At 39.7% G+C, this 14,173-nt stretch overlaps 1 protein-coding gene across 8 annotated transcripts in view; it reads right to left on the reverse strand.

Moving 5' to 3' along the window:
- Nucleotides 1–14,173, reverse strand: part of mast2 (microtubule associated serine/threonine kinase 2) — a 169,870-nt gene that overhangs the window by 14,562 nt on the left and 141,135 nt on the right. For all 8 annotated transcript variants that reach the window (XM_036211612.1, XM_024278302.2, XM_024278301.2 and 5 more), the window contains 2 exons: nucleotides 7,045–7,120; nucleotides 6,502–6,711 (listed from right to left, as the gene is read on the reverse strand). In XM_036211612.1, the coding sequence (XP_036067505.1) occupies nucleotides 6,502–6,711; nucleotides 7,045–7,120 (286 nt within the window). The remainder of the gene's footprint in view (nucleotides 1–6,501; nucleotides 6,712–7,044; nucleotides 7,121–14,173) is intronic.

Consider the following 14,173-nt stretch of genomic DNA (forward strand, 5'->3'; position numbering starts at 1 on the left):
CAGTCACCTTTTTTCAAGACACAGACATAGCCATGTTGGAGCCAGACGATGTCAGTGATCGGCCCAAATTAGTCTGAGTTGACGTTTCTATGGTTAACCACCTTAACCAATCAGGGGTGAGCTTGTTGGAAGGTAACACTCCCACCACTTGAAACCAGGCTACACAAAATCTATCAATGTGAGGGGAAGCGGTCACTCAGTCCAATTCTCTTATACAGTCAATGGTCTTTCCCACTGACACTTATCAAGTGAATGGATGAGCGGGGATTTAAACCACAGACACTACAACACCTCCCTCTATCTACAGTCACCGCACCAGATGAATGGATCAAAAATGAGAGGAAAGACACTCATTCTAAAAGAGCATTTTAAACATCAGAAAAACCCTTCTCCCTAATAGAAGAAACACATTTTAAGTGTAACATAAACAATCATTTGAAACCTTTGGTTTTATTTTCCACATCCACCTTTATCCCTGTGACTAAAATAAACTGTCTAAACTTTATTCAGATGAGCCAAATTTAATAATGTGATATTGCCGAGAGGCTAACTGTTCTTTTTTCAGGTTCTTTAAAACCGTAAAAATGACATAAATATCAACTGAATGGCAGAAAGTAATTATTAATTCATTTTAAAATGAAAAGTGTATATATTTTGAATGAAGGCCCTATTCTGAGCCTCAGGCCACACTTTTAGCATTTCTTAGCTAAAGACACCTCCTGTTTCAGAGGTTTTTCTGGAAACTATCAAGGTTCACGAATCTACTCTGACTATTGAACGTTTACTGACAGAACCAGATCCGAGAAAACACAGAACTGCTCGCAAATGAATTAACCCGAGATTTTTATATCACTGAAAACACATACTGATCTTTTTTTTTTTAAACTTTTGTGAGAAGTGTTAAAAAAAGGGAAAAAATCGATAGGAGCCCCTTTTGTTTGGTGTCTTTAGTATTGTAGGTCTTTTATGAAATGATGAGACTGCAAAAGCTGCATTGGTTAATTGTGCCATCACATCCAGGATTTGTCCAATAATTTTCGTAAAAAAAAAAAAATCAGTAAAACAAAAATGATCAGTTAAATATTTAGCTCTAATGTTTGTATGTTCTTTTTTTGATAGCATATTGATAGTTGAGAAGAAAATTAAAACAAATCATGTCTTTTAACCCTAATTTAATTTCACCTAAATGTCTGGGTTAATTTAGATTGACAAACAGCAACAGCTATTGTAACTTAATTACTTACAAAGCTGTTATAATAAATACTGCTGTCAATAGGTGACTATTTTACTTCTTAATATTCATTTTTAAAGTTGAAACATTCTTACATTTCTTAATAACACAGAGGTGTTAATCTAATTATCAGATGATGGATGGAAAAAGTCCCCTTCAGTAAAAGGTATCACTTCTATTATAACCTTACCAAAGGCACCTAAATTAGGAATGGAAATAAGAATCAACTGGACCTAAAACAAGCAGACCTGTCTTATGACAACATACAACTCCTTCAGTGTAATCCCAGCATGCACTGCAACTAAAACTGCAATGATGATATGAGGTCAGAAGTTGAATATTCAAACTTATTGAAAAATAAAAAGCAGATTGCTTTAAGTTGGGTCTTCCTGTGTTAGACAGGATCTAGATTCCTTTAGTGTCTTTGATTTGAGATTAGGGTAGATTACATGTCAGATCACAAACACAAAAAAAGACGAACAAGTCTGCTTGTCTTATCTAATGGTGTAGGGTTTTCCCTTTTTTGGCCTGATCAAGTGTCTTTGAATCAAATGGGTTTTTAGTGAACTGATGCCTGTTTGAGTGTCAGCAGGTGATGTTTCCAGCTCAGTTCACAGGCAGCCAATTACAGCCAGATGTGAGCGGCTGCATCTGACACACTGTGACCGTGGAGAGAGTTCAGGGCGGATGAACTTTTCTCAGACGCACCCCGCCAGCGCTGAGTTAGCACTCTGCCTTTGCTCTCGCCCCGATGACCCACAGGAGTCTAACTGGGTATCCCGGGGGTTTCAGCTAAGGACGGCCTGGATGCGTGTTGCTGGGGCAACCGCCCGGCAGGTCACCGAGGAACCACGGCGGGGATGGATGAAGGATAGGGGACAGCAGGACCGAGCGGTGATAGTGGTGAGGAGAGGTGTAGAGGTGGAGGAGAGATAAAAGGTAAGAGGAGGAGAGGTGGGTCGGCCTCCTGCCAGTTTGGTAATGGGGTCACGACATGAAAAAAAGGAATAGATAGATGAAGGAGTGGATAGCTAGGCAAAGGGGACAAGGGCGAAGGACCGATGCTTGAAGATGCTCCAGAAGAAGATGGATGAGTGTATCTTTGATAAATTTAAAGATGTTCCTGTAGATTTGTCTGTGCCATGTCAGCAAACTAAATAGCTTTCTATCCTTTTGAATGTCTGAGAGATCTATTAGTGATAACAAAAAGAAGGTTTTTAACTACAACAGCTTGAAATTAATGTAAAATGTTGTTACAGTCAACAAAAGGGCAGAACTTTTTAAACCATAGAGTCTTAAAACACTGAGAAAACCGAATCTTAAAGTAGAAGGACATTTTTTTCAATTAAATTTGTCTTTTTGTGTTGTAAAAAATAATCTTATCAGGAAAGTTTTTCAATTGCAAAATGTTTGTTAAAGGCAATGTTCACAAAGTCCAGTCAAAAGTCTATTTAAATGTGAGTAAATACGCATTTCAAGCTTCTGTGTACAAACTCTCACGTTCAAGAGCAGCAACTCACATTTTTTAAGAAAATTTTTGAGCTTTAGGAACAAAATGCAAATGCTATTAAACGTGCGTCGCAAGTTAAGCTCGGTTTGACAAATCATGGACTCGAATTCAGTAGTGACGTATGGAAGGATGGTGTCCCTTTTTATTCACAGATGTTTCACCTGCTTGAAAACTGATTATGGAGGAGAAATTAATAATAAGGATTTGTGCCCGACCGGAATTATATGACACCAAGTTGTTCATATATTGGAGAAGAAGAGTAAAAAAAAAAGCCTGGAGAAAGATTCATGAGATTTCACCGCTTTGACATTTTGCACTAAGCATCTTCCAGCTGTAGGTGGCGCACATCTGTAAGCAAACAGTAGAAAAGGAAAAAATGAAGAAGCCCCTCCCTGCTTGTCCAGCGTGAACTCAGATTTAAGGCAATCTTGAATGCGTGTCAAAAGCCAGTTGTTGTTGTAGTATAAGAAAACATGTTTTTCTAATAAGGCCACTTTTGTTATCCAATTGCTAATGTTCTTTTTGCTTATTTAAAGAAAATGTCTCAAATTATAAGATTGTTTGAAATATTTCTTGGAGTGAACTCCCTCTTTACTATATCATTTCACTTCAGCTCAAATGTGAGAGTAACAAGTGTCTTAAGAACCACAAAACAATTTTTAAAAAAGTCTTGTTTTCAAGAAGCCGGTTTGAGAACAAAAGCTGTCTGACTTCTTTTTCTTAAACAAATCGGATTTTTTTTTTTTTAAATTAAGTTTCAGTTAATATTTTATCTGAACTCATTTCTCAAACCACCTTTCCAAAGAGCCACTGAAAGACAAGAGTGGTCTAAAAATTGGGGGAAAAACAAAAAAAACAAACAAAAAAAAAATTGGTGCTTCACATAATTTTAAATTAATTTAAAGTCCAGCAATAATGAAAAATATGTTAAAAAAATCAAAAGTAGATGAAGACAGATGAAGAGTTTTGCCCGCCCTGATCCGCACACCAGTTAATTGATCATTTTTCGTACACATGGATGGCTGAGTGGCATTTGAGGGGATGCTGGGTAAATTCTGGACAGGTAGTCAGGACTCATCAGCTGCTCACCTAGAAGCTGTGAGGATATAATTTATCTGTCTGTCCGAGAGCTCCTCTACTTTATAAAAACAGTAAATACAAGTAAAGTTGTACATGTGTGAGTTATTCAATTGTCTTTGAGGGAAAATGACAACAAATACTTTAGTTCTTAGCAGATTTTAAGCATAAAAATGATGCAGGAAAGTCACGGCTGAACATTCAAACCTATAAAGTTCAACTCAGGCTGAGCGGCAGCTCTCATCTGATTTGTCATTACAGGAAATAAAAACCCAACTCAACTGTAAAGTCCGCCTCCTCCTCCTCCTCCCAGTGGTGTCTCAAGACCTTCCACTCACTCCTCCTCATCACCTCCTTCAGCACCTCCTCCTCTTCCAGCCTTCTCTGCCACGACATGCGAGACATGTCCTCCACAAAGCTTTGTCCGCGACTGCAGTGGGGAGGGAGGCTGCTTCCACACCTCTGTGTACCTGCTCACATCCTCTCCTCCGAGGCTCTGCTCCACCTGATGCCGCTCCTGGCCCACCCACCAAACTAACGCCGCCCTTGTGGTGATGTCATCCACCAGGCCGCATTGCAGTTTCAGCGTCTTGGAGTGGGGACGCCTCTCCAGATGTTGAGTTTTTCACACCCTGAAAGCGTTTGCACAGCCTTCCTCATCCTCCTCCTCCTCCCATCTGAACACGGCGGCCAATAGAACGCAAAGTAATGCCCTGGAATCCCCGCCCATCCCCAAAACCCTTAGACCGCACCTCCTCACCCCCTCCCCGTTTGTCTCGGAGATTCATCAGTCAAGCCCCACTGATCGCTCAGGCGTGAAATTAAAATCGGGAAAATGTGTGTGCGCCGCTCCTGCTTATACGTGTGGGTCTATGAATGAGATATTTCTGTTTGTGTGTCCCAAGAGAACAGAAGGTCAACAAGGGGCCTGCGGGGGCCGTAAAGTTCCCCTGAAGGGCTGAAGACCTGAGCTAATAGAGACGTCAGCGCGGCACTCGAGTGTAAACACATCTGTATTTCCCCGCATGAAATCACCCAAAACGCTCCGGACCAGGCCCCTCCCCTCTATGCCAAAAGCAGATCAGCCAGAACGGGACAGCAGGTGTGTGTGACGAAATGTCCACATGTGTGAATGACATCACTCGGCGAGTAAACACATTGATGACCACAGGAGTGTGTCGCGTCTTCAACGGATATAAAGAAAATTAAAATATAGCAGACCCTCGTTTATCGCAGGGGATATGTTCTAAAAATAACCTGGGAAATTTTGGAATAAGCCTGCACAGCAAGTCGCAAATTTAATGTTATTGAAATATAGCCTGTGCGATACATGTATCAAAAAAGATGAACTAGAATGCAATAAATGGTTAACATTGATCAGGGGTGTCAGACTCAATCACACAGGGGGCCAAAATCCCAAACACGCCATAGGTCATGGGTCAAACAGGATAAACATTCATTGAACAGACTAAAACTACATTTTTAAAACTTTAAAAATGTAACTTTTTAACATTACTATGAATAAAAACAGGCAGTAATATTATTCCAGAATAAATCAACCTAAACCTTAAAAAACTTTCAATATTTTACTCTGCATACAAATATATTTTGTCAAAATTATACAACTTAGAAATAAGCGCTCAGGACTGAAGTTTTTTGAGACAGTGCCTCTGCAGGCGGGAGGACGAACAGCACTCTCAAGACAATTTCAGATCTCAGCGCCTCCTTGCTGCTGGGTGCTATTTATCATTTTTTTCTACAATAAATTTGAATAAAGGTAAAAAAAGAAGGAAAAAAGTCGATTAGCCAGATTGCTAAGCATAGATGTTAGCCAAGTACTAGCTGATGGAAGTAGTGGCGACTACGTATAAAGCACTTTCCTAATTTGATTAAAGCTCAGGGTGCTTTGGAGTTACAAGTCCCGTTTACACATTGATGGTGGCAGAAAAAGGTGTTGGCTAGACCCCCCTGAGCAAAGTCAGTCAGTATCTTTGCACTAGGATGCAAATCTGCAGCATTTCAAGCAGAGGTCTCCACTCCACACAAAAAAAGTGCAACTTATTGTTTGTCTTCAATATTATCTTTGTTTTGTTGCAACATTTTGAATAAAGTTTTGCATTGAATAACATTTTTTTCTGCTTGCTGCTCTTAATTCTATTTCTTTGAATGGTGCTTACACTAAATAAAGGTGATTCTATTAAGTTCAAATATTGTCAAAATATCAATTGTTGTTCTCTGTTAAACCAGTTTTCTGGAATCAAAGATAAGACATTCAAAAAATATATCTGACCTTTTCTCTCATTTGTGGAGCTAACTTTTTATTTTTATTTTAAATGACTTTCTTTTTTTGTTGTTTTTTGTTTCAAACACAAACACATAATGAAAATAAACATAAGGATTTAAAATACAAATATAAGAATTAAAAACTACAAAAATATAAATACACAAGTAAAGCAAACATTGTGCTTGAAAAGGAGTGAGTAGAAGAAAAATTCTGTGGTCTCACCCCTCACCCTAATCTATATACAGTTTTAACTAACTAACTTTTTAACTAACTTAGGTGACTTAAACAAGTCTGTTTCCTTGTTTGTAAGCTGTTCTCTTTTTTTATTTCTATTAATAAAAATGCTTAGTGTCATTTCTACATGAAAACTTTTCGACCTCAGCAAATCAAGTGACTTACGTCCTGCAGCAGCTTCTCCAGATTCTCCTGGAGCTCGTAGAAGTAGCGGGAGGTGATGAGGTCCTCTCTGCTTTTCTCCAGGCAGTCTCTGGACAGCTCTATCAGCTGGTGGTGAATGAAGCTCAGGACCCCATCAGCCAGCGGGCAGACCTTTTCCGGGGCCGACGAGGCGAGCAGTTCGGCCAGACGCTCCTCCATTTGAGCCGTCGCCTGGGGGGACAGAAATGAAGGGGGGAGCGGGATGAGTCATACAGGAGGTGCGTGTCGGGGACAAAAAGAGACTACAGCGTTACACACGAAAACTAAGGCTTTTAAACCAAAAAAAAAATATAAAAGCCTGAAAACATTTCATTCATTTAAATCAATACTCTAATGTTACTAGATCCCAATTAGGTACAAAAGAATATTTTGACGGGATGGTTTGCAGGAAATGCAAAGACTTCCCACTGCAGTCTAAAAAAATAAAAGAAAAAAATAAGATCTTTTTAAGGAAGATAATGAATGCATGCACAATCTTTTTGTTTCTGTGTGTTCTGGACTAACCTTGGGAAACCTCTCCTTGTACACATGGTTCATCATCATGATCTCATGGTCGAAGGACACAGGTGAGCGCCCGGGGCTGAAACCAGACAAAGGTGATGAAACAGTGAGATATGTCCAGGTCTTAAAGCTAATATTAATGCAAAAACATTTTAATTTTTGCATAATATGTTTAAGCTGCATTTTTTATAGGACTTTTGTTTCCCTAAAGAAACAAAGATCTGACCTTCCACACGTGTGCATGCTGTAAGCTCCTCTAATCTAGTCTGTTCTGGTTCAAAGATTTGTAGCAACAAACTCACAAGTGCATCTGAATTCAGAGGCAGTATGGCTGGAAAGGTGACTCAAACTCACCTCACTTCATATCAGTATGCTAGCCCCTACTCTGGAAGTTTTTATGTCACTATGGCAACAGCAACATTTTGCCAAAATTGGTTTTCACAGGAGACATTTCTGCTAGTTTTAAAAAACTAAATTGACATGATTGATATGATATAACCTTTGATGGAAACACCTCATTTTAATTTAAAGTTTTTTTAAATTATCTGCCTTAAAAAAACATACAATCATTGTTTTTTTTTTATTGTTTTTTTATTGCTGGTAAAATCAGGTAAAAACAGAAAACTCGAATATCTTTATCCTATATTAGGTTCCTTGTTTAGTTTCACAGACAACATGTTTTTTTTTATATAATGCTGTTAGTTTTATCGTAAACCTTCTCCAATCATCTTTTGATCAATTGTAAAAGTGAAGATTTTTTTAGCCAACATAAAGGAACGTGTCATTTTCTAGGACATATTTTCTGCAGAGTGGCAGGAGTTTATTAAAAATTTGTCTCTGAGTTGTGGGTGGGACCATTAACGTGGAGTAAGCCCTGCCCCCCATATCCCATCATCTATTTGTTTTCAATCTCTCCCACTAGCTTACATCCTCTCACACCACCAACCTAAAATTATCAGTGCAACAAAAATGATGAGCAATGTTGGAGCTATCCAGCCGTACAGTTTTGAGCCAGATTCCAGTTAAGACGAGGAAAACAAACATGAATCTAGTCGTCTACAAGTGAATACATTAAAATAGAGCATAGCCTGGAGCTTGCGGCCCGCCCAGCATATTTTTTACGTCACAAATAGGATCTTTTTCTTTAAATGTATATCAGTCTGAATAAAGAAATTCCCCAAAATGCAATTTTAAGTTTAATTTTCATTATATATATTCTCTGTCAGTAGAAAACAAAAAACACTAGACCCACAATTCTTTTTGGAGTGGATCTTCAATAGTTTGTAAATAAAAGATTGTCTGGACTGCGTCAGTCAAATGTAGCACAGAAATGTCATAGCACTTTGATTGTGATGAGATTTAATTAATACTTTTGTAGAAATATTACATATGTTTTTCTTTTTTCTCCAAAGTAGCCCAGCTGTTCTCTCCGGCGTGTTAGCCGAACCGATTCAGAGTTCAGGAATGACTGGGTCAGTGAGAAAGAGGGGCAGAAAAGCAGGTCGGACACAGTTTAACCGAAGACGGTAGCAGTCTGCCGGCTCGAGGGAGTGTGTGTCTGTCAGTTACAAGCTGAAGCTCCTCTCTGCCTCGCTGCAGTAACTGCCTCAAGTCTCTGGGGGTTTTCAGCCTCTGACAGATGGACAGTGATGTCTCCTTCAGTCCGGACCAGCTTCACCATGATAGAAATCCATCTTTCACTCAGCAGACTTCATTTCTCGGAATTTCCTTCTCCTGGGACCCCCCCTCCCCAAACAGTTTCGACCTTTCTCTGCAGGAAGACAAAACAGCAGCAGCAGCAGTATCCTTGACCTTTCCGTATCTCACTTCCAGGAGAACGTGAGATGATGACAGGTGAGTGCCTGTGTAAAATTCCACCAGAACGGAGTTAATCCACAGAGATGCAGGTCGCTGCTGCATTATTTATTCCATCAATTTAGAATGGTGACAACACTGCCCCCCTTTCTAACCCCTTCAGCAGGTAGAAAAAATATATATAATTTCCTAGTTTTTCAGCCAAATAAGATGACAATCTTTGTTTGTTTTTTAACAGCTCATTCTTTTTTTAAAATTAAATTAAATAAATCTATCACTAAAGAGAAAATCTTTGAAATTTTCTAGACTTTGCTTTTCCAGAATGAGTCATCAACGCACATGTGGTGTGCACACTCCGATCACATGACCGGCGCGGTGAGGTCATTCTTTAAGTCATCCATCGGCACCTCAGACTCCAATTAACTGCTTAATAGGAGTCTGAACGTGACACACGAGCCAACATCATGCCGGCAGTTTGTCATCGTGGCAGCAGTGCCCGTGACAGGTAAAGGCACACACAGGTGAACACACACACACACACTGTTTCTTTTTGTTTTATAGGTTACATTGTGGTGAATTTTCGTGGTTAATTGCAGCAGTACTAAATGTGTCTACATAAACAGTATTTTGATTGTCTGGATTAAAAAAATGTTTTGTTTTTTTGAGGGTAAGGGATGCTTTGTGCCAGCGTTTTTTTCTGATTTATATCAGATAATGCTTTGCTTTGTTCCTGCAAATATGAAACATTTTTGATTTGAAAAAAAAATAAAAAAAAATGTCCAGTTCAAAAAAAGTGTGGAAAAAAAGCATAAAATTGCAGCCACATTTTTTCCTTGTATAGTTGGTGGTTAATAACTCAAGTTTAGATTCTACAAAGTTAAAGCACAAATTTACAATAAATTATTGAGTGCAAGAGCTGGTGATAAGTAAAAAAAAAAAACATGCAACAAACTCCAACAAATCCATTCAGATTTAGATAAATCTTTTCATCAAATCTGTTCTCTATAATATAAAGAAAATAATAGCCAACATTAAAAATATTCAGGAGATTCAGAATTAATTATTAGCTTCTTTTGCAAGGCTGCTTTTGGGGAAGTGCATTTCTGAATGCATTAGTCATGTTTTGAAGGCCGTGTTGGATGGTTTTGAAGCAAAACGTATTTACTTTAATACACTAACATTCGTTTTATGATTCAGGGCGAAACTTATTTTTAGGCTTTATTTTTTCTTTTCTTTTCTTTTCTTTTCTTTTCTTTTCTTTTCGGCTCCAAGCTGTTACAGTATTTGTCCTTGTTATTTTCACAAAGACAACAGAAAAAATAGCATTTCTAGTCTAACTTTTGGAAAATTGTAACACAAAGACAATGTAGATTCTTTCTCTGAAAGCAGCAAAAGATTCAAAGAAAAGAACGTTGCTGTAAAAGATCCTCCTGACGGTGACAATAAATGGGCTCTATAGACTTGATGAACGGATGTGGGGCACAAAGAGCAGACTCCAAAGCTCACACACCATCTCCAGCTACAGACGAGCGTCGTTCATAGACTGTGAAAGTCTTCTTTCATGTCTGGGAGGAGAAAATCAATCAGATCCTGGGCGGCTCGGCCAGCAGCTTCAGAAAGTGCAGCGGAGGCTCGGCACAGATGGATTCAGCGCCTCGGGCTGTTTTGTACATTCTTTAATTTTCACACGAGATCTTCTTTGCTTTCTTATTCCTCTCCTCTGCTCGAGTCTTTATTGAAATAAATCTCCCGTTTGGCGGGGAGGGAGGCAGGGGGGGCTCTCCAGTGGAGGTCGGAGAGGAATCCCCGGGATGGATAACATGAGACTCTCAGACAAAGGCTAATTAGAACATGGCTATATTTTTGCTGTAATGGGAGATAAAAATCGCCTGGCGGCACTCTCCGTGAAAAACATCTCGGTCGTTATTTTGAGAAACGATCGCCCTGAAAGAAGTTGTGAGGGATTCTTTTGATTTTCTTCAGCGGCAATTTAGAAAGTTTGGATAAAGACATGATCTGCTCCTTCATTCTGGATGATGAACACATTTCTGTCTAAGAGGGGACCACAGAGGGCCCACAGGGCCCGGCACGCAGAGCGCTGATTGGTAAAGGGGATAATTGAAGTAAATCAGTGTAGACAGTCGGTCAGATGGGGAGCTGGCGGGAACTCAGGTGTGTATGTGTGATGGTAAAATAACATTGATTCCGCCATACTGCGGCGGCGGGCTCAGAAAATGAGGGGCCTAATTGAGCATGACAGAGAAGCGGACGGCAGGGGGGTGAGAGCATCACTTCCTCACAGTTATGATCTCACTGGAAAGGCTGCAAAAATCTTCAGTAATGAGGAAGAAAAATTCCGTTTCAGCTTTAAGAGATTTTTATCTCGAGACCAAAGTACTAACATGCACTCTTGTTTGAATGTAAACACACACATTTTTTTGTTTGTTTGTCTTTTTGGGGGAGATCAGTGTATTTAAAAGCATCCATTTGCAAGGCACGATGTGGGAAAATCCTCTATAACTGGTGCTCTCAGATCAACCTTTTTACACAATTTGGAAGCATGATTTGGGTTTTTGTTTGGTAAATTAGTCGTCATAACTTATTTATCTAAATAAACCTAAATGATGCTAAGGTTCATCATTAAATCAGGGGTGGGCAAACTATGTCGTGGGGGCCATATGCGGCCCGTTAAACTATCTAATCTTGCACGTCACACTGGAATTAATTATCCATATTAATGTTTTATTTTCCTTGTAGTTCAGGTGTCTCCCCACAGATGGTGCACTACAAGTTATTCTGTGTTCATGTGGTGTTTGAAGGTTTTTTTTTTTTTTCCAATATTCATGAGTGGTTTCCAAGTCAGACAGTCATTTTTTCTGATTATTTCAACACCACATGAATGCAGCATTTCCCTGAGTTTGAGTTTTTCCTTGAGAAAAATAAACCCATTGGTGATAATGGAACTAAAATGAGAACAAAAGACAGTTTTAAGATACTAAAAACTCAAAAATGTTCAGTCTTAAAGTAATTTTCAATCAAGATTAGGGCTTGTTTTTATGCAAATCCCGTGTTTTTTCTTTTCTTTTATGAGGGGAATCACCAAAACACACCACGGATCCGCTCCTGGTCTGGTCCTTTTGTAAAGTTTTAGAAGCCATTTAGGCCCAGAAGTAAGAAAGTTTACCCATCCTCTAAATGTGAAAAGGTGTTTTTAGCTTCTAAATGATCATCTGCAGTTTTTCTTCCAAGACAACAAAAATGAACATCCCTTTCTTTACTTGTTTCTCATAACCTAACAAAATGTCAGATTTAACACAAATAATAAACTTGCAACCGTAACTCTAATAAACCAAAACAGTCAACATTAAAATCAAAATAACAAGAAAGATCTGTCTCTGTTTTAATCAATTACCAGAAACCCTCCTAATTATTGACTTCTACACACTGTGGCAGAGTTTTAGGATCACATCCGTGCCATCTGATTCACACTGGGCCAAAACAGATCATTGCCAGAGTGATGAAGGCTGCATCATGTGAGCTGATCCTCCTCATCAGCCCCCAGCTGAGCATTGGCTGGAGCTGGAGAGCAGAAGGATATTCTCGCAGCAACAAGTGGAACTGGGAGATTTTAAGAAGCAGGCTCATCAAGAATGTGTGTAGCGAGGCTCAGTAAAGCTGAGCTCATGATGAAGAGCGAGTAGCGACAATTAAACTCAAGGAGAAAGTGAGAGTTGTTTTGGTTGGCGACCTCATATGAGAAATAAAACAACATGTAACCTGGACAAAAACATCATTTTTTTATTTAAAAACTGTGGATTTTGTTCCTATTTTAGTGATAATTGCACCAATTAGTTGATGTACTGTTGTGTTAGAATGATCAAAAAATGACTGTCTAACCCAAAAAACACACACATGGATGAGAAAAACAACACATCTTCCAGCACAACATGAATGCAAAATAACTTTCTGCGGCAAAACACAAGTCAGTTTATTTGTAGTGGACAATCTAGGGACGTAACAGGGAAACATAAAACATCAACATGGATCATCAATAGACTTTATTCCAATATGGCGGGCCAGATGAAATGGTTTAACGGGTCGCACATGGACCCCAGGCCATAGTTTGCCCTCCCCTGGCCTACAGTGTGGACATCCACCATACATGGATACCAAATCAGTCCCTGATTAGTTAAAGTTTGATCTGGTTGAGCTTGCAATGTGTTAATTGGATCACGTTTTGTATGTAGAGCCCAAAAACGGTTGTGACAACGTGTGTAACTACATGTGAATGCAAGCATTTTGAATGCTGAAGCCCAAAATGCTTGTTTACGTCCGTTTACAGCGATTTTTCATTTGGAAGTGGCTGCTTGAGCGTGCGTGCTTTTAAGGCAGTGTGAACGTAGCGTCTCTCCTGCCATGACATTAGCATAGAACTGTTCTTGGTAGGACATGTTCATTTCCTCTCACACATGCCTCTCCAGCACAATCATCATCTTCCTCCTCTCAGACTATTTTCTTTCTTTGTAAATCGTCCTCTCATCTGCGCAGCTCCTCAACATATCTCTAGAGTTGGAGCTGCTCTGTTAGCAGCAGTTCTGCAGAGTTTATCAGAACCGTAAGAAGCTCTCCAGACACGCACAGCATTCTAATCACCCCTGCTGCTTCGGCTGAACGTTTAAATTATAGACATTTGAGCATTCTTTATTTAAACTGCCCTGGTGATCGTTTTCATTTCATTCTGCTTTCAAACAGGTTTATTTTGGCCTGTAACTGGGATGCTGAAGCTCCACACACCGAGCCCAACTTCAATCAAGAGACACAGCAGGACTCTGACCAGATCCACGCCACGCAGCTCCAGCTCGCCTGCTTTCATCTCACAGGATGAAAGAGCTCCGTATCTGTCTGCAGAGGAGCAGCCGTGGAGATAAGGAGGCGAGAGATGAAGGAGGGAGACCCAGTGTGTGAGTGGAGGGAACAAAAACGACAGAGAGGAAGAGATGAGCTGAACAATCAGGGCCTGAGAGGAAAAGGTGAGGTCGAATAAACTGCTTTTGATGAGCAGGAATGTTTGAGCTGCAGATGGAGTGATGGACTGAGAGACGTCCACAGGTGGACAAGTAAACGTCTGCTGTCAAGGGAAAAGTCACAGGAAGAAAGGCTGACCTTTTGGGAGACTGACAAGCTCATGCTGACACAGACAGCATGCTAATGTCGGTTTATTGGATGAACTAAGTTTAAAATGGGTTAAAAAGTCAAAAGAGTAACGCAACAAGTCTACAGAACACATGCTGGCACTGCAGGACAAAAACCGTTAGAG

Source organism: Oryzias melastigma, linkage group LG4 (assembly GCF_002922805.2).
Source record: "Oryzias melastigma strain HK-1 linkage group LG4, ASM292280v2, whole genome shotgun sequence".
In the NCBI taxonomy this organism is placed as follows: domain Eukaryota; kingdom Metazoa; phylum Chordata; class Actinopteri; order Beloniformes; family Adrianichthyidae; genus Oryzias; species Oryzias melastigma.